This window comes from Vitis vinifera, chromosome 17 (assembly GCF_030704535.1).
Source record: "Vitis vinifera cultivar Pinot Noir 40024 chromosome 17, ASM3070453v1".
NCBI classification, from domain to species: domain Eukaryota; kingdom Viridiplantae; phylum Streptophyta; class Magnoliopsida; order Vitales; family Vitaceae; genus Vitis; species Vitis vinifera.
In genome coordinates, this window is record NC_081821.1 from 12,020,664 (window position 1) to 12,040,207 (window position 19,544).

The following is a 19,544-nucleotide window of genomic DNA, read 5'->3' on the forward strand; positions in this document are numbered from 1 at the left end:
TTGATTTATGCATAGAAATAAAAATAATATTTTTAGACATTTCAAAATATAATATAAAAAGAAAATTATTTATTTTTACAAAATCTACACTAATTTCCCTTTCATTAGATAAGCACTCAAAAACATTAGAAAATTAATCCCAAAGAATCTACTCCTCTTCTAACATAACATTAAAAGAAAAAAAAATCATCTATTACTATTAACTATTTATCTAAAATTATATATTTGAAAATCCTAATAATTTCCTATGTTATGTCACTTGTATTATTTTTAACTTAATCAATAACAATTTCATTTGTGAGTTTCTAAATTCTTATAAAGTTGGTTTCTTTCCAAAATTTATTTCCAAGATTCTATTAATTTATTATTATTATTTTCTTTTCTCAAACTCTTAACCTCCATACTCACAAATTTGATGTATTTTTCATATCCGAAACTATATTATATATATATATATATATATATATATATAGATCTATTCATTTGAGTAATCAAAATTTGTCAATCTCCATTAATAAATCAAATTATGTTAATAAATTTTTAATCTTTTTAACCTAGAAATTAATTAATTGAACCCTAATAAAAAATAAAGATCCTGCAACGAATTTTTTTAAGTATTCAATACTATTTAACGAATAAAAAAAATGTAATTTAAGAGTTAAAATCTTACCTAGAAAACTGATCTTACCTAGAAAACTGATCTTTAACCTTAAATCTCAAATTCTTCAGTCCTACCTTGCCCTACACTCTTTGATCTTTCTGATATTTGTGTAAGAGGGTTTTCTAAATAAATAAAAAATAGAAAAAATCTAATTTATACCTAAGGCTTCTAAAAGAGAAAAGACTTTTATATCCTTATTAATTTAATTTAATTAATTAATTAATTAATTTTAATTTATGATTTTACCCTTGGTTTTGGGGTATTACATATTCTTCTATGCTGATGGATATGAATGTAATCCAAATTCTGTTTGTCTTTCCTTCTTCTATGATTTTGTGTCTTCTTTTGTCTCTCTTCCTTAATCTTTTCTTGATAGTTTTATGTCGATTTCTATCTCTATTTCCTTTATGGTTTTAATTTTGTGTGTGTGTGTTTTTTTTTTTTTTTTTTTACTATTTCTTCTTCTTCTTTTCTCATTCTTTGATAGTTTTAGTTTTATGTCTTCTATTACTTCTTCTCTTGGAGCATATACCTTTCTATTCTAACTATTTTTTCTTCCTCGAGCATAAACTTTTTCTATTCTTGTTGAGTCTCATAATGTCTTTAAATCTGAACTTATTCGTATTGATCATTTCTTAAATGATACAAATAGTTTTGATGCAAATATTGATACTTTGGTTTTTGATTGTCATGCTCCTTCCTTTCCTTCTATAGCTACTCAAACACCTTCTAAGATTGTGGATTCTCCTCTCCCATGTTCTTCTCAATGTCTTTCAAGTTATGATTGAGGAACTTTATGCTTTGCATTAGATTAATACTTGACATTTGGTACTTCAATTAAATAGTACAAAACTTAACTGGTTACTAAAAGAATTTCTCAACAATATAATTGCAAAATTGTTTACCAAGTCACACCCACTTCCACAATTTCGGTTTTTGGTTGACAAACTATCGATGTTTCTTACAATCGCATTATGAGTTTTGTGAGAAAATGTTAGACGTTATTAATATATTTAGTTACTATATTAATATTATATATTAAGTTACTATAGCCCTGACCTGTAAATGGACCTTTATGAGCCTCTAAAATATCTTTTAGCCCATGACCAATGCCCTAAGGCACGTAAGTTCAAAGCCAGACTGACTACTCCAAGAGCACTCATCCATAAACTGTTAATGGTATGGACGAATCTGTTCCTTCATCCAAATGTGTAAAAGATTCTAGCCGCACTTAAAAGCTGAATACCGAAAAATACAATATTTTTGTTACTTGACCAACCATCAGGAGAAGCAAATACAACGGGGTACATTAATCAGTAAGATTGATGAAGTAGCAATTAATGCAAAAACAGCCAATTAGTTTATTTACTTACTATATCAAAATTATTTTATTTCTTTTTTAGAATCTTTTGGGGATTTCAACAAAATGATCATCTTTGTCCTTGGATGATAGCTCAAGATCAACATCATAAAAACTTTATATTCCCTTCGAAGGTTCTACCCTAATTTATAATTTTATTTATTTATTCTCAAATTTAATAACAAAAATTTTAAAAAATAAAGGTATAATTTCAACCTTTCTAAACAAAGAGTTTAAAATGGGAAATCGACATCTGCTTAAATTTTATTGGATCTAAAGCTTGGAAAGAAAAAAAGAAAAAAAGAAAAAAAGAAAAAAAGAAAAACCCTAAAAGCACCCTTACATATATGAATTGTCAAATCAATGAGAATTGTTTGATTGAACGGATTGAATTCGTTTAGTTAAGTTTGTTTGTTGTAACACATGCCTCTTTTAAAGATTCATCAAGTGGAATTCTGTTTTATTTCCAAATTTTAAATAAAATTGAAAATTAGTAAGCAGTCCATGAACTCAAAACATTTTCCTCCTGTGTAGCATATTCCTTTCGCAGCGGATGCATCAAATCGACGTGTCTTAGTATCTGTGGGCAGTTTTAAATATTTTGTTGACAGCCCTGTGACGTGATCATTTTTGTTTATAAAATAAATCTATTATTATTAATAATTATGATTATAATATTATTAATTTTCCGGACTTCTTTAAAAGCCCTCTCCGCACCCTCGAATCTGCTTGTGAACGAAACTATTCCTTTCTCAACACAATCTATTTCGATCGAAATATGTAAGTACAACTATTTCAGATTTGGTATCTCTTGTTTGGTTGCCGAGAAAACAAAGGAAAAGAAAAGGAATGGAAAATAGAGGAAAAGAGAAGGAATTGTTGGATTCATATGTTTCTTTTGTGTACGGATTGAAAAATCTTAAGTGATTTGGGTGAAGTATTTGTACTTGTGTTCGTTTTACCGGGATGTGATCCAAAATTTTTATTTTTATTTATTTTTCTTTTTTCCGGTGGTTTCTCGGCCACCAAACTGAGCATTAGATATACGATGGAGTCGTTGTTTGCTTGATGATGTTGAATTCTTCAGGTCACAGGATGAGGTGGCGGTTGATGCTATTAAACACGCTCTAAAGGCTCTGCGGAAGCGGCATTTGCTAGAGGAAGGCGCTCATGCTCCGGCTATCGTAGCTCTTTCCAAGCCTTTTATTTATCAGGTTCTCTGTGTGTGTGCATATTTACTATAGTGATTAATCAACTGGTTATTTTCCTCTATTGTCAGTGCTACTAAGTTGAAATTGAACATTGTATTTGTAGTGCAATCTAGGGTAGTCAGATTGTATCACTGTATGGATTGAGTTGTGAACAGTAGAAAATTAAAGGAAGGGGCAATCCTTATGCACACATGAACTATAGAAAATTATGCTCAAGTAAAATAAAACCTTATCCCAATTACTCAGGTTAGGGATGCAAATCCTTAATTTTCAACTTATGTAACTCCATAACATTATATACTACATGTCCCACTTGTAGAAATTCTCTTAATTTGAGAGGTATTTATTATCACCTTTTTCTGTTAGAAAAAAAAAATGTCATTCATCTTTCTTAAATGTATCAATTGCAAACCATTTAAAAAGTCGTGGACATACATTCATCCATCTCCCAAACTTGACACCGGTAAAACTGTTAATAGGATGTCCTTAAGCTTTGAAGAAGGCAGCTGTATGATACGGAAGGTTGTACTCCTTCCAAATTGTTTTACATCCTGTGGATAAGATCTATGCTCCAAACTGGCACATTTCAGAATTTTTAAGTGCCCATGATGGGTGTCACAAGGTGGGTATGGATTATACAGTTAGCTGGTAGCTGGCAGTTGCACTATTAAGCACATCACTGATTACATAGAAGTTCTCCCCCCCCAAAAAAATTGTCTCAATTCTTATGCAGCTATTATGCAGATGGCAATATTACATAGACCTTCATCCACGGTGTTAATAAGTTGATGGTATTGTAGCACATGGCCTAATAATTTGCCAACTCAGAATTACAATTGGCCATTACCAAACAAAATGCAACAATGGATAAGTTACATGGGTTAAGGTAGAAAGATTATGTATCGTAAAAATAAACCTAAACCTTAGTACATGTAACAAGGGAATTTGAGATGGGCCCACTTGGTTCTGTACATGACATGTCCAGATGGTAGCCTCCTTGCCTAAGGCACCTAAGGAAGTTACTTTATCCAGGGCATATGTGATGGCTTTTCCCATTTAGAGTTTCCTACATGCCCCGACTTACCTGTGTGCGTTACATGTGCTACCTAACTAAAACTGCACTATATGCAGACTTATCAAGAGTGCTTTATAGATGAAATATATCAAGGCCCAATGATGGCATTTTCCTGTGGACACTCCTGTAGCACATCAACTAGATGTCATTATCATTGGAAGTTAGAACATATTTGGAATTTCAATCAAATGACTATCAGAACCATGATTTTGGGTGTATGCCTCAATGTTAGAGAGCAAATTGCCTTTAGCGATGTGCTTATTAAATTGTGGCACAATCTTAGGAGTTGTAAGGCATATCTGCAATCTACATGCATGCATAAGTCCATGTAACATACCATAGTATGTCACCCAGAGCATCATAACCCAGAGTACCCCAATATGCCTCTCTGAATACTTGGAAGACTATGTTAATTCTCAGATCTAGTAAACATACCAAGCCTATCCGGTGACATAATTGTTGCTTGAACTAGTTGACCATCTTTTTCCTACCTCAGGGATTATTTTCTCTATTTGATCTGATTGTCTGGATTTGGTGCAGTGTATCTTTTTTCCATCTGATAAAGTTGTGGCACAAAATTTCTACAATGTGTTTATTTGGCATGGTTTCTCTTGATGGATTGTTCTGATGCTGCTGAATTTTAACAATATTTCTTAGTTTTGGATTCTTGGTTTTAATTCCTTTTGACTTTTTCTTGAATTACTTATAATTAGTCTGATTGAGATTGGCTGGTTGATGTCCTTGAAGGGATCTGAATGGAAAGATAAAGCAGAAAATCTTGAAGTGGAACTACAGCAATGTTACAGAGCTCAAGCTAGATTATCAGAACAGCTTGTGGTGGAAGTGGCTGAATGCAGAGCTTCAAAAGCCTTGGTTCAAGAGAAAGAAGCAATAATCAATGATATACAAAATGAGCTTACTAAAACAAGGTTATCTTTTATTCTTATGCTTTAGTCATGTAGAAGGTGTCTTTGAAATTTCAAGTAGTATGAATCGCCTAACTCAATTAAATGCTCCAGGGATGAATGCTTGCAACTAAAAGTTATTGTAGAAGAAAAGACTAAAGCTTTAGAATTAGTTATGAGTGAGAATCAGGAGCTTAAAGCACAGCTACAAGAGATGACTGTGAAAGCTAAGAATATAGAGGCTGAAAATAAGATGTTGATTGATCGCTGGATGTTGCAAAAGATGCAGGAGGCTGAACACCTGAATGAGGTATTTTATGTTATTGTTATGGTTGGGATCAAACACAGAATTAGGTCTAGATGATACTAGTACAAATTGGTATCACTAGGGAGTGACCCAGAGAAATGGCATGATGAGGGAAGAAAAACTTTGTTACCATTCTGTGCTTGATTTTACTGATGATTGGTTGGCTATTATTATAATTACTGGGCAATACATCATTGTTGTCAGATGTATTTTGAATGGGGATTTTTACTCTGCTTTCAGATTTGTATTGATTAGATGATACTCTCCTGATTTTGTTCACTTTTTAATCATCTGAAAGAGAAAAACCTCCTTCCCTTACCTTTTAACTTTTGGACTGAATTTTTTATCTGAAAATTGAAAAGAAAAGTCTTCTTTCACCAATTTTTCACTGTCCAACTGATAGGATATCAATTCACGTGGTTTATATGATTTAGACCTGGTTTGATGCAGCTTTTTGCTGGAAGCACTACTTGATGAAACTGCTTCATAGTCATACTAAAACATTTTAATCCAACATATAACAACTGATAAGATATCTATTTACCTGGTTTATATGATTTAGGCCTGGTTTGATGTGGCTTTTTTCTGGAAACACTTCCTGGATGAAAAATGACATTGGCTGCTTCATAGTTGTACTAAAACGTTTTAATCCAACTATCTAACAATAACATTGGCTGTATACAATATTGGTGGAGATCCAATGGATTTTTTTTTTTTTTCAAAGAAAAGAAAATGAAAAAGGAAAAAAAAAGAAAAGAAATAACAAATACTCCATAAACCATTCTTATACATTTTAGTGTAGGGAGAGATTTAAGTGTTTAATCCTCTTTCAGTTGATTAAGTTTGCTTACTTTTGAAAGAATGTTCATATATTTTTAGTCTCTTTCCATCTGATGGGTTGTCTAACTATATTTTAATTATTTTAGGCTAATGCTCTTTATCAAGATTTTAAAGATCAGCTCAAGGCCAGTGGTATAGCACAACTTGCTCGGCAGCAAGTGGATGGTGTGGTACGCCAAAGTGAAGAAGGTGCCCAGTACTATGGGGAATCAACTGTTCCGAATACATGTAAGCACAGGATCCATGCCCATGAGGGTGGCTGTGCAGCTATATTGTTTGAGTACAACTCTGGCAATTTGATTAGTGGGGGACATGACCGGGCAGTCAAAATGTGGGATACAAACACTGGATCATTAACTCGCACTCTTTATGGTTGTGTGGGCTCTGTTCTTGATCTTGCTATTACACATGATAACAGATCCATAATTGCTGCAAGCAGCTCAAATAACTTGTGTGTATGGGATGTGAACTCAGGTCGGATCCGTCATACTCTTACAGGCCACATGGATAAAGTTTGTTCTGTAGATGTGAGCAAAATTTCAAGTCGTCATGTTGCAAGTGCAGCTTATGACCGTACTATAAAAGTTTGGGATTTGCAGAAAGGTTATTGTATCAACACTATCATTTTCCACAGCAACTGCAATGCACTTTGCTTCAGCACAGATGGACAAACCATTTGTTCAGGTCATGTTGATGGAAATCTTCGATTGTGGGATATTCAGACAGGAAAACTACTTAGTGAAGTTGCTGCTCATTCACTTGCTATTACATCTATCTCTTTGTCTCGAAATGGGAGTGTGGTATTAACAAGTGGGAGAGACAACTTGCATAATTTATTTGATATGCGGTCTCTGGAAGTTTGTGGCACATTAAGAGCGAATGGAAACAGGGTGGCATCTAATTGGAGCCGATCCTGTATAAGTGCAGATGACAACTATGTTGCTGCTGGATCCACTGATGGATCTGTGCATATTTGGTCAATACTAACAGCAGAAATAGTGAGTACTCTAAAGGAACACACTGCTTCAGTTCTAAGTTGTTCATGGAGTGGACTTGGAAAACCTCTAGCCTCCTCTGATAAGAGTGGAATTGTTTATACATGGACATGATCGGTCTCACTTTGACAGTTGTAACTGTGACAGAAGATTCTGTCTCTCTCAATCTCTTTGCTGGCTTTGTGTGAGATACCAAAACCTTATAAGCCATTTCAGGTTGCTTGACCCCAAATCACACTACACAATGATAATGTCCTTCCACTGCTTGGAATCCAGATGTTTGTGGGCTTCTAGTTGTATAGGTTTCTAGTTCAGGAGATGCCAATAATGAACATCTAAAGTCCAGGTGTACCATGACCAGAAAAGGGTCAATATTGTTGAAGAAAATGAGGGTTACTAAAAGGAATTGTTGTGACAGTGCATCAGTGGAGTATTTCATTATTTTTTAAATAAATAAAGGGAACTTGTTTGGTTCTCGGTTGGTAGAAATGCATGCAATGTTCAATTTATATTTCCGTGACTGATAATTTTTTTTGACAGGTTGTTTTCACTCTTGAAGATGTGGGAGTTTCTTGAATTTTGAACTTTGTCCAGCTTCTTCTTATAGGAGCTGTTAAAGAGTTTATATATTGATTTTATGTCTGTTCTTTAATTTTTTTTATTTAGACTACTTTGCTTTTTTAGTTCTTCTTAACTACATTAATTTCAGATTCATTTTCTTTGGGGTATAGATAAAATTTCTGACTATAGGACCTCAAAACAAGGTAATCTGACCAATTGATGCAATGTGTGATGTTACTGCTCTCATATTTTATTTAATGCCCCTCTATTTCCATTTGTTATTACCATTCCATGTTAATGCTAACATTTTATTCTTAAACTGTTTCCCATCACATCATATACAATATGGTAAGAACAGGGTAATCAGTCATTATTAGAAAAAACCAATTCCATGGGTGCAATTGGCAAGAAAAAAAGATGAACTTCAGGTAATCAGTCATTATTAGAAAGTTCTTAATGAGCACTCTTACAAGAATGTAATTGTTCTTCATGAAAGTTTGGGATTTCTTTGTGCTTCTTTATCAAGAATATTGCTATCTGCAGAAATAGCTTAAAGTAGAAGATGTCATCTCTTTTGCGAGAAATGGTTTTTTTATTTTCCAATTAATTTTTTCTCCTTATGCTTGAGTTCCAAAACTATTAGGCAACCAGATTTTCTGTATGACTAACAAGTTGGCTCCCTATGCAATAATCTTGAATCCAAGGGCTTGTAATCTACTTCTGCTGTTTGACAATAGATTTCAATATTGCTAATATGGCATAAGTGTTCTATAATTTTTTTGATAGACTATGGCATAAATGTTCAATAATACTATGTAAGAATCAGGATCATTGTAAGACTGACTTGCAATTGGTCTTATTAAGTAGTTACCATAAGATTGTTATGAGTGGAACATCCACTCTGGAATGCTTTTCAATAGTATCCAAAAGCTAACTCATCTGTCTTTGCTTCCAATAATTCATATTTTCTCATCTTTGTTGCAGAATTCCTTTGAAATGCTGTCAGTCGATATATGAATCTGATATTGAATTGGAGCCAATGGATTCATTGCCTATTAGTTTAATGCCTATCTAATTTCTCCATTATTTAGCTGCTGTGGTTGAAATTAGGGATTATTGGATGAACATATTGAAATGATTATTACAGAAAATACTTTATTTTCATGCATGCTGAGTTTACTATGACTATTTTAATTGCTGATTGGTCCAAAGTTATATATGCCTTTGAATAGATTAATAATCTTTGTTGACCAATATATTCTATCTTCTTTAATGATTGTTTGTGGTTTAAGACTTTAACTTTCAAACCTTATCAGTTCTCCAAACCCAGTAGGGTGACTTAAACCTGAAAAACATTCAACATAAAACTGAACGATTAAGGTCATTTGGTGATGGAGAAAACCTGTCAAGTTTTACTTGACTATCCTATTTTATCCCCCAAATTTCCTCCTGATCCTCCTACATCTGAAAGAAAATGAATCTCATGCAACATTCTACAACTCATTGCTTTACTCTTACCTAGTATTCTTTCCTTTCCTCTCCATGACTACAGTAAATACTCAACATTGAAAATTTGACTTCTACAAGCACAACTTTTGGGAAAATGTAGATTTAGGAAGAGGCAAGATGTTGTCAAAGTTGATTGGTGGTTTTCCATGTAAGGTCTGGTAATCAGTCCAAATCCAGTTTGGGAGTTGAAATGGTTGTAGATGGTTACAGATGGTTGCAGAAAGATGTTTTGTTAACCTTGGCATTTATTTTCATCCTTCTAAGGAATGTTCGTGCACAGCTTTGCATTCCCTCCAGCGTATCCCCTCAATCTGAATTCTGATGTATTTGTTATTGTACTCCATGTGCTGCACCTTATGCGTAGAATGTGCAGCTTGTCAGCTTTAGTACCATTGCGGTTCTATTGCATGAGAGGACTTGAGATGGTACCTTGTGCACATTTCTTGAAAGGTGAAGGCATGAGATGGGGTTCAAAACTTGAGCAGCTTGCTACTTTAGCTCTATAGGATGATGCAGAAAGTAATTTTTTTTAACATAAAAGACACTGTTTGTGCTTCATCAGCTTTCATTTTTAAGAACTTGAGATTTCATGAATCGGAAAAATCTATGGAATGTTGGCATGAGGTTATCTCGAGTTCAGTTTAGTTGAATAGAATACCCTTAAGCGTTGGTACAAGCCAACAACAAATGAAGACAATGCAGCAAAAAGATGTAGATCACATTGATGAAAACTACCGAAAGGGAGTCCAACAAAAAATCTATATTGTGCAACTAGAAGAGCTAATATCCCATGTACTTGACCTAGTTTTGTCTTGATCTTAATTAAGTAATCGAGCTTACCTGCTTGAAATTTGTGAAAAGCAATTCTTAGCTTGTGGTTATGGAGTCATTCATCCTTGGATGGCTCGATGTTCCTACCAATTAAATTGAGCTCTCTCTTCTCCATGGTGGCATGCTGTTGGAGTTTTACAAGTGAAAAATATGCACCTTTTTCTCCCTTTGCAAGTAGCTCACCATGCGACCCCTCTTCCACAATCTTCCCATCATCAATCACTGATATTTTATCTGATTTTTGAATTGTGGACAGTCGATGAGCTACAACCAGGCATGTCCGACCAACCATGGTCTTCTCCAGTGCATCTTGAACAAGGCTCTCCAATTTGACATCCAATGCACTCGTTGCCTCATCTAAAAGCAATATTGCAGGATTTTTCAAGATTGCTCGAGCAAGAGCTAATCTCTGCTTTTGCCCTCCTGATAGTTGCACACCTCTTTCCCCACAATAGGTTGCATAACCATCCTTCATGGAACTGTTCATTGAAGACACATTTGACACAGAATTTAGAAAGTGATTGTGCTCTGAAAAACATAAATAGCTAAATGAATAAAACATAAATAAAGATCTTGGCAATAACAAACCTTATAAATTCATGGGCATTTGCTACAGTGGCCGCTTCAATAATCTCAGCTTCACTTGCATTCTCTTTCGCATATGCAATGTTTTCCTGGATGGTTCCTGCAAATAGAGTGGGCTCCTGACTTACCAATGCAATATGTAACCTTAAAGCTCTTAGATTGTAGTGTTTGATGTCAATTCCATCAACTTCAATAGATCCTTTTGATGGGTCATAGAATCTCTCAATCATTCTGATGACAGTAGATTTTCCAGATCCACTTTGGCCAACTAATGCCACTACTTTTCCAGCATCAACCTTTAGGCTTACACCCATCAATATCATCTGTTTTGGTCTTGTTGGATAAAAGAAATCCACCTCTTTAAATTCGATATCTCCAATAAGCTTTTCTGGTTTTATCCCTTTGATTTCATCTGGGTCCATTTTGCTCTTTCTTTCTAGAGTCATAAAAACTGACTTTAATGCATTTGTGCCCTTTGATAAATCAGCAGTCATGCTCCCCGTTTCTGCAATAAGTCTCCCTGTTGCCACCAGGATGAAAAATGTCTGAAACAGGTGCTTATATGAAATTTCTTTATTGTATAGCAGCCTCCCTCCATACCAGAAAATTAGTCCTGCACTACCAGAAGTGAGGAACTGTGAGGTAAATAGCCCAAGCCCAGCATACCAAGATTGTTTAAGGCTCTCATTCTTGGGATCTTTCTGTGTAACCTCAAAAAGTGACAAAACCTTTTCCTGAGAATAGAATGCAGTAATGATTCTGTGGTTCCCAACAGCCTCACTTGCTAATTCACTGCTCTTATTCTGCGCTTTCAAGATTTTCTTGGACATACTCCTCATCATTACTGCTCTAGTATAAAAAGCACCTATGATGAATGGTTGTAAAGCGGTAACTACAATGGCAAGTTTCCAAGCTAAAACCATACCCAAAATAACTGCTAAAGCTGCAGCAGAGATGGCTTGAGTCAACAGTGACAACCGATCAGCAACAAGAGTTCTTGCCATGGTCGAATCCACAGATAATCTCGAACAGAGAGCCCCAGTGCTGTTGTGTTCTTGATCAAACCATTCGATCTCAAATGTCAAGATCTTTGTGAGGCTTGCCTCCCTGACCCTTCTTGTTAGGTTCTCTCCCATAACACCAAAGTGGTAATGCTGAATGACATTGGTGATGAAAGCAAAGATAGCAAAGGCTAAGAAGGCAAAACAGTACATTTTTGTTTGTGATCTAATCTCATCATGGTCATTGATGAAGTAAACAGCTAGAAGTGCACCCATGCAGAAAGAGCTCATTGGCTGAACTAATCCAAAGATAAGAGCACCAATGCAACCGACTAGGGTTGGCTTCCACTCTGGTGTTGTCATCCACATCAGTTGCCATATAGATGGGGGGCTGTAATGATCTTCTGACTGTTGGTTGCTGTTTGTCTGATGACTAGGTAACTGAGGACTCAATTTGTTTGCTATTTCTGCAGTGGGGGCAGCTTCTTCAGTGGTGGAGGTGGAATTGTGACTTTCATTTCCTTTAGGCTCTGATATGATTTCATCTTTCATGAATGTTGTTTTCTGCAGCTGCACCATTGCTGAGTATGGCCCGTGCCTGTTTTGTATAAGTTGGTCATGGGAACCAGCTTCCACTACTTCTCCAGATTGAATAACAGCAATCAAGTCAGCATTACGCAGTGCAGACAGGCGATGTGCAACAATTATAGTGGTTCTTCCTAATGATGCCTGATTGAAAGCATCCTGGACAGCCTTTTCAGACTGGGAATCCAATGCACTAGTGGCTTCATCAAGCAGCAGGATTCTTGGATCTCTTAGCAATGCCCTTGCAATGGAAATCCTTTGTTTCTGCCCTTCAGACATCTGAATACCCAATTGTCCTACCTGATAAACATTAATCCTACGCATTAGTATCTTGTTCTTTTTAGTCAGTCATAGAACTATATGGCAGAAAAGCAAATGATAGATTGTCATTATTAGGTAGATCAGCAACAACAACCAATATTGGAACAAAATACCAAAGCAGATATTGTTTAATACTTACCAGGGTGTCATATCCATTGGGTAGTTGTGAAATGAAGTTATGTGCATTGGCAGCTTTAGCTGCTTGAACTATCTCCTCCTGTGAGGCCTCCTCTTTTCCAAATAGAATATTCTCTTTGACTGTGGTTGCAAAAAGTATAGGCTCTTGGGCAACTAGACCCATCTGGCTTCGTAACCATTTTAGCTGAAGGCTTTTTATGCCAATCCCATCCAACAGTATCTCTCCCCCAAGAGGATCATAGAATCTTTGGAGCAAATTAATCACAGTAGATTTACCTGAACCACTGCTACCCACCAATCCAACAGTCTGGCAAGCAACCACTTTAAGATTGAATTTTCTTAATACTAAGTTTCCTGGCCGTGATGGATATGCAAAATCAATTTCCTCAAACACCAATTCACCTTTGACTTCGGTGATGGTTTTGCCTTGTTGATCTGCAGAATCTATGCTTGGTACACGCTCAATCATTTCTAAAATAAGTGCAGCTGCTGCATTTGCTTCAGTAAAGTGCTTCACATTGAGGAAAGAACTGCCAAGAGCACTGCAAAAAAAGCAAGTAATTAACAGCATTGATCGCTAAGGGCATATTGAGTGTGGAATTCAAGGATTTATAGCTTCTAGTGACCTGTAAAATCAATTGCCACTGACTCTTTGGAGAAATTTAGAAGGTTTATATTAGAGGTGTAGAGGAGTATGTTCTAAATTTTACATTTCCAAGCATAAAATTTTCATTTTGCTATTTCTCCTGAAGAAGGTCCTTAAATTTAGGATTATTGTCCTTTCTTACCTATTCTGTTGAGTAACCTTTAATCATAAAACAGAACCATTTTTAGATGAACTAGATCCTGTATTCCTAATGATTGGCTTGTTCCGCTTAGTCAGTGTGGTTACCAAGAGTGATCTAGAGAATATTTTAATGAAATAGGCTTTAGATATCCTTTCAATGGCATTACGAGTCATTCTTCTATCAACTTGCTTTCAAAGACACCTGAAATGAATCACACTGTTTAAGCCATACCACTTCGGAGGGAAATTTCATGTTTTAACAGTAGAAGACATTTCTATTTTAATTAGTCTTGTCTTCTTTTTGCAGCAATATATAGACCAGGGTTTTAAGTGTCATGTCTTGAGATAATAGGGTTACAGTTTAAAAGTTGCAGCTTCTTGAGGAAGATTGTGAGATATTATGAATATCGCTAGAGATATTTCGACACCTCAAGATCTCTCTGCTTATACTGCTTAACTATCAAAATATTAAGATTCTTTTTCTAGTTCTTCTGTTTCATTTTGCCACTGTGGAATCTATTTTCATTTGCAACCTTGTAATGCAAAGCCAATTTAATCTGCTTCTGAGTCACACCTATGTTTACTAAGTAACTCATTGTCTTCTTGATTTTCTTCTGTGTTCAGTTCTTCTCTCTATTTCACCTTCAGTTCAACTAATCCTAAGTAGTATAAATTTTAAGTTATAAGCTTGCTTGTGCTGTAATACCTAGAGAAGATTGAAGTAGCAAAGTTCAGGTTTCGTTTGTGAAACTACAAAAACTACATTTTTCTCTCTTTTTATGCTTTATCTTGCATATTTCAATGTTTATGAGTTTACCTACATGAATTGATCTTCTGTAATTGTTTTAATGTTTATGTTGCTTATGGTGTTTGTATCTACATCATTGTCAACATAAATACCCTATATGTGAATTATTTCTCATTTATGCATTTTATTTACAATACTTTGACTTTAAATGGTGCACACTGTTTCTATAAGTACTTCTAAAGTTTTATTTTCAAATTTCATTTCTTCGATACTGATTTATGTCATTTTTCTAAATCAAAGTTGCTATTTGGTATATTCTTATTTTCTCTACAACATCTCTGTGGTTCTTGTCATGAAGACTTTGATATTTAGGACCTTAGGTACAATGCACAAAATGTACCAGGATTTTCACTATCTTGGCTGGTGCATAAAAATATCTAATCCTTGTGATTTTCCCTATCCATAAAGAGATCAGATGAAGAAAATATTAAAGTTTTTTCTTATTATAGGGAGTGTTATATGCATGTGCAGGATTTTCTTTTAGGGGGTTTAGGGGAATGGGAGGTGGGTAGGAAATAGTATCTTATGTTGAACTTACAGTCCTCCGTATATTATGCACACTCCTGTAGTGAAAACATTGCCACCTTTAACTCCTTTGTCAGTGACCAAAATGCTCCCATACCACCCCTGTAGTGCCCAAACGGCATATGTAACTCCTATGCTGCCAATGGCCATTCCCTTCATCAGTCCTTGTTTGATCCCTAGCTTTAAAATCGGTTCCAGTGCAACTGAATAGCTTTTCACTGTTCTTTCCTCTCCAACATAAGAATAAACAGTCCTGATTGATGATATTGCCTGCTCCACAATTCCTCCAGCAACAGAATAAGCTTCTTGTATCTTCTCTCCAAGCCCTGATAACAGCTTTCCATATACTATTCCTGGAATAATCAACATGGAAAGTGCAGGAATGGCAACAATAGCCAGTCTCCAACAGAGGTACAGAGCAGTCATTTGAGATGTGATGAACATTGCTATATTCATGATGAAATTTGGAAGCTGTCATGAATGCTAAAATAAGTTAGTATGCTGAAAGTGAAAGATTAAGTACTTAGTTAAAGTACAATTGTTTTAAAAGTTTTCTATTTAGTGGAGCAGGCAAGTGACCTTCTCACTGAGAACTCCTTGTATGACAAGAATGTCTGTTGAAATACTTGAGACTACTTGGGAGGTCATGGATGCGCCATGAGTTCTCTCGAAGAATCCAACATCTTGCCGCAGAACTGCTTGTAAATATTTCCTGCGCAGTCTAGAAGTTTGCCTTTCTGCGGTGCGTGCCCAACAAAATCCTTCTGTTAAAGACGCAAACATAATGGCCAGGAGGTGAGAGATTCAGTGGGATTGTTATGGAATATTACACATCAGTCAGTAGGTAATTATGCGATTTTTAAGGTCATACACACAGACTCATGTATATATCATGGTTCAAACTCTGTTATCAATTGGATGAATCATGGGTCCTGAGTGCTGAAAATGAGGATGGTTTTTCTGTTTAGCAGCCAGGTGCATGCCTTTTTAATTTTGATGTCTCAAATCCTATCTTCCTTTGACCTCCAATCATTAGACAGCCAAGAGCAAAATGATAATTGCATTGAAGCTTGAAGAGAGAATTGAGGATATGACATAGATGTGAAGATCTCCTAGAAAGTGTGTGAAAATAAAAAAAATAAAAGGTCTGATTGTCGACCCTGAATCTAGGGAATCAAAGAAAGGAACATCCTAAAGAGGAAAATATTAGAGATATCTCCACAGATTTTGTTGGACCACTAGATGCTTCTATATGATATTGAGTCACATCAATGCATGCCTTACCTGAGTTCCATATGTTTTCTAGGAACTCAACCTAACATGTACACCCAACCCACAGAACTAAAACAAAGGCAAAAACCATATCTCTGGTGTGGTATGCACATAAGTCCATTTGACTGGCTTTCCCAGATAGGAGCCTTCTGTCTTCAAACCATATAAATTCTCATGCTCTGTATAAATTTCTTGCTTTGATTATTTCTCATGTTCTCATGGGGTTTGTCGACCCAATTCCACAAAACAGTTTTCGATATTCATGAGATGAAATGCTAGTGCAATCTCCACTGTTCTGTGCAGGCTCTGATTAAATATCTTGTTTACTAAATCTACTATATTGTTTGAAATATAAAGAAAAGCAAGGTTGTCTCCTTGATAGTATAGAGATGAAAGTTCAGACCAAATACCTAGAAATGAACCCGCACCTATGCCAAGTGCTACATAGAGTAAGGCCAATGCGTACTGCAAAATGGGGAAAATAACAACTGCTTCAGTATATGCTTGTACTTACTGCAAGAAATAGATGGTTGGTTATGATTGTCAACCCTCATTGCTATTAATTAATAGGGGATGTGGTATTCTATGAATCCTCCCAGTTCATTGATTGTTTCTGCATCTCCAGAAAACATGGGTGTCTTCTAAATTTAGATATGCTATGGTTCAAAATTTCTCTTATATTTACAAGCAGAAAATGAACAAAATGGAACTTTCATACTTAAACAGAAATTGAACGTTAACTTTTGTCTATTAACCAACCTTATCTATGTCTGCAAGGGAGAGAGATGTAACGGCGTAAGCATTCATCAGTTTGCTGATAACCAGCATCATAGCTGACATGGTTAATCCGTCTGCAACACAGCCAAACGTCCCCAGTGTCATCAACACCATGTCCTTCCAGTCCGAGTATCTCAAAATCGACCGTAATGACCCAGATGGAGTTGCAGGTTTCCCACTTTCTTCAGGTTTGGTTGATGATACATCATCCTTCTCTATTTTTTCATTTCCTTCTGGTTTGCTTGTTAATGTATCATCCTTTTGTGTTTCTAAATCGAGTTTTCCCATGTTTCAGTGACTACTGTCTGAGTTTCGACTATGAAAAATTGTGTAGACAATCCATACTACATGTTTATATGGACAACATAATAGCCCTGGAGCCAATTTACTATTACTATACCGAGCTAGGGACAATCGTTTTAGCTGATGTCATGGCTTACAGTTAATGCATCCAGGGATGTAACAATCCTATTGTGATCTGTTAGTATTAAATCAGATCAGCATCAAGATTGCCATATTATTGTGCCTTTGAAAGTAACTTTATCATTAGAATGCTTAAATTATTGTAGTAACATTGACTTGGTCATGAGGTCTGGGCTACATGTCAATTCATTTCTGCCTTATTATATTGTGAGATACAGTTTCCTGTCTCTCTTGGTGTTTTTTTTTCCCATTTCAAGTAGGAGATACACTCAGTATCACAGGCTTCAACTGTGGTGCATTATATCAGGAGGACAAAGGAAGCTTGTCAATACCATTTTTTTTCCTTTGGAAGCTACTATTGGATCACTTTCATGCTAATAGAATCAAACTATTACTATATTTGGGAAGTTTAATCTTACTTCTAAAATTTGGCCAGTCCTGTTGCCATTATTTGCGCAGGAGCTGGTTGCCTTCTTCATCAACGTCAAAGAGAATAACACCATCTAAATGTGTCAAACAATGTCTCTGATGTGTGTAATTGAATCAGCATGTCCTCCCAGTTAATCCATGTACTCTGCTCCAAATCTTTTTGTATGCATTTTCTTGTCCAGAGCATGACTGCCAACGCAGTTCAGCCAGTTTTCGCTCAATTTCCAGTCTCTTTCATTTCGTCATAAATCATTTTTCTTCTTCTAATCTCTTAGGCCAACAGATTCGCTAAGATTCAAAACCGTGGTCTGCTCTGCTTTTCCAGCTACTGATAAGAAAATACTTTTGGTCTTAGTGGTCACGAGGTCTCAAACTAGTAGCAAATTTTGAGAAAACCCTCCCAGGCTTAGAACAAAGAAGGTAGAAATCTTTAACTATGAATGGGGTTGTGAGATAGTTGAGCTCTTCCAAAACCCTGGGCACAAGAACTTCTAGAAAATCTCTAAAACTATCTCATTTCAGTTTGTATCAACACAGGTCTATTTTGTAGCTATTGGAGTTAATTCTGAAATCTCTCTATGTGAATCTCGCTGTCCTCATTCTGCTACACTAATATCATGTTCCATACAGGTGGGATTTATTATTGTTAGTTATGCTTTCTCTCTGTTCTCAGGTTACCAGAGCAAGCAGAGGAATCCTTGATGCTGTCGGGCTTGTTCATGGAACACCAATCCATAATATGCAGCTCTGGCGGGTTGGTCTAGCCAACCTAAATCTGATATGACATTTGGGCAGTTGGTAGATAGTTTAAGCTTAATTTTTTCAAAATTTAGTTGAGGTTGGCTCCAACAAAAAGCAACTTGAGCTTAATCCAAGACTGGTTTAGCATTTTTATAATTTATATTACTACACATAAGTGTTATTATTATTTTAAAAGAAAAAAAAAATGAAATAGTCTAACTCTACCTTACAACTTGAGCTTGACTCAAACTTGAAAGAGTTGTATTAGGCTGAACACCTCAAATTAAAGCTCGGGTTGAATTGAATTTGGGTTGAACGTTTATTAATTCGGGTTGGGCTGAATTTCCTCGAAACCAACCAAACCTGCGATGTAGCCAAGCCATGATGTCTGTGACATGTAATTCAGTTTTTCCTTCAAAAAGAGGATGAAAAGCTTGGTTAGAGAGAGCCACAATTGGTAAATGACGAAGTGGTTAGTAGGGGTGGGTGTCACGTAATTCAGTAGCAATTTAACAAGTGAGAAAAACAAAATCACTTTCCAATAGAGTTGAGAAAGCAACAGATCCATTTCCTATTAAGCAAAAGCCTTTAACTTCCACCCCAACAGAACCTGTAATGTCTAGGACACGGCATTTTCGAATTAGGAAGCCAAGAATCTAGGGAATTAGAACAAAATTTTCGTTTCAACCCAGGACCAGATATTTGGGAAAATCACCCCCACACCCCACATCAACAAGTAATGCAGATTGGGTTAAAGCAGGTAGGTCTGGGTCCATGCTGTCCTTTGGATAACTCCCAATGATAAGGCAACAAGGCATCACCAGCTTGGGGGAGGTGTCAGTTATAGAATTGAGACCATGAGACGCCTCAGCAAGAGCTTCCAGCCACACAATAGAG

At 35.8% G+C, this 19,544-nt stretch overlaps 2 protein-coding genes and 1 long non-coding RNA gene across 3 annotated transcripts; 2 read left to right on the forward strand and 1 right to left on the reverse strand.

The window, feature by feature from the left end:
* Positions 1 to 2,674: 2,674 nt before the first annotated feature.
* On the forward strand, positions 2,675 to 7,843 carry LOC100245008 (autophagy-related protein 16). The gene is made up of 5 exons (XM_002278467.3): positions 2,675 to 2,801; positions 3,109 to 3,235; positions 5,055 to 5,236; positions 5,327 to 5,522; positions 6,446 to 7,843. Coding segments are annotated over exons 1-5 (1,530 nt in total). The 5' UTR covers positions 2,675 to 2,799; the 3' UTR covers positions 7,469 to 7,843.
* Positions 7,844 to 10,121: 2,278 nt separating this feature from the next.
* Positions 10,122 to 17,408, reverse strand: LOC100257018 (putative multidrug resistance protein). Its single transcript, XM_002275933.5, has 7 exons — positions 17,037 to 17,408; positions 16,688 to 16,742; positions 15,585 to 15,769; positions 15,019 to 15,476; positions 12,887 to 13,427; positions 10,844 to 12,726; positions 10,122 to 10,734 (listed from the first exon to the last, which is right to left on the reverse strand). The coding sequence occupies exons 1-7, from the start codon at positions 17,340 to 17,342 to the stop codon at positions 10,311 to 10,313; spliced, it is 3,852 nt and encodes a 1,283-aa protein (XP_002275969.2). The 5' UTR covers positions 17,343 to 17,408; the 3' UTR covers positions 10,122 to 10,310.
* On the forward strand, positions 17,157 to 17,752 carry LOC109124365 (uncharacterized). Its single transcript, XR_002032342.2, has 2 exons — positions 17,157 to 17,242; positions 17,350 to 17,752. It is a non-coding gene; the product is annotated as an uncharacterized LOC109124365 (long non-coding RNA).
* Positions 17,753 to 19,544: the final 1,792 nt, after the last annotated feature.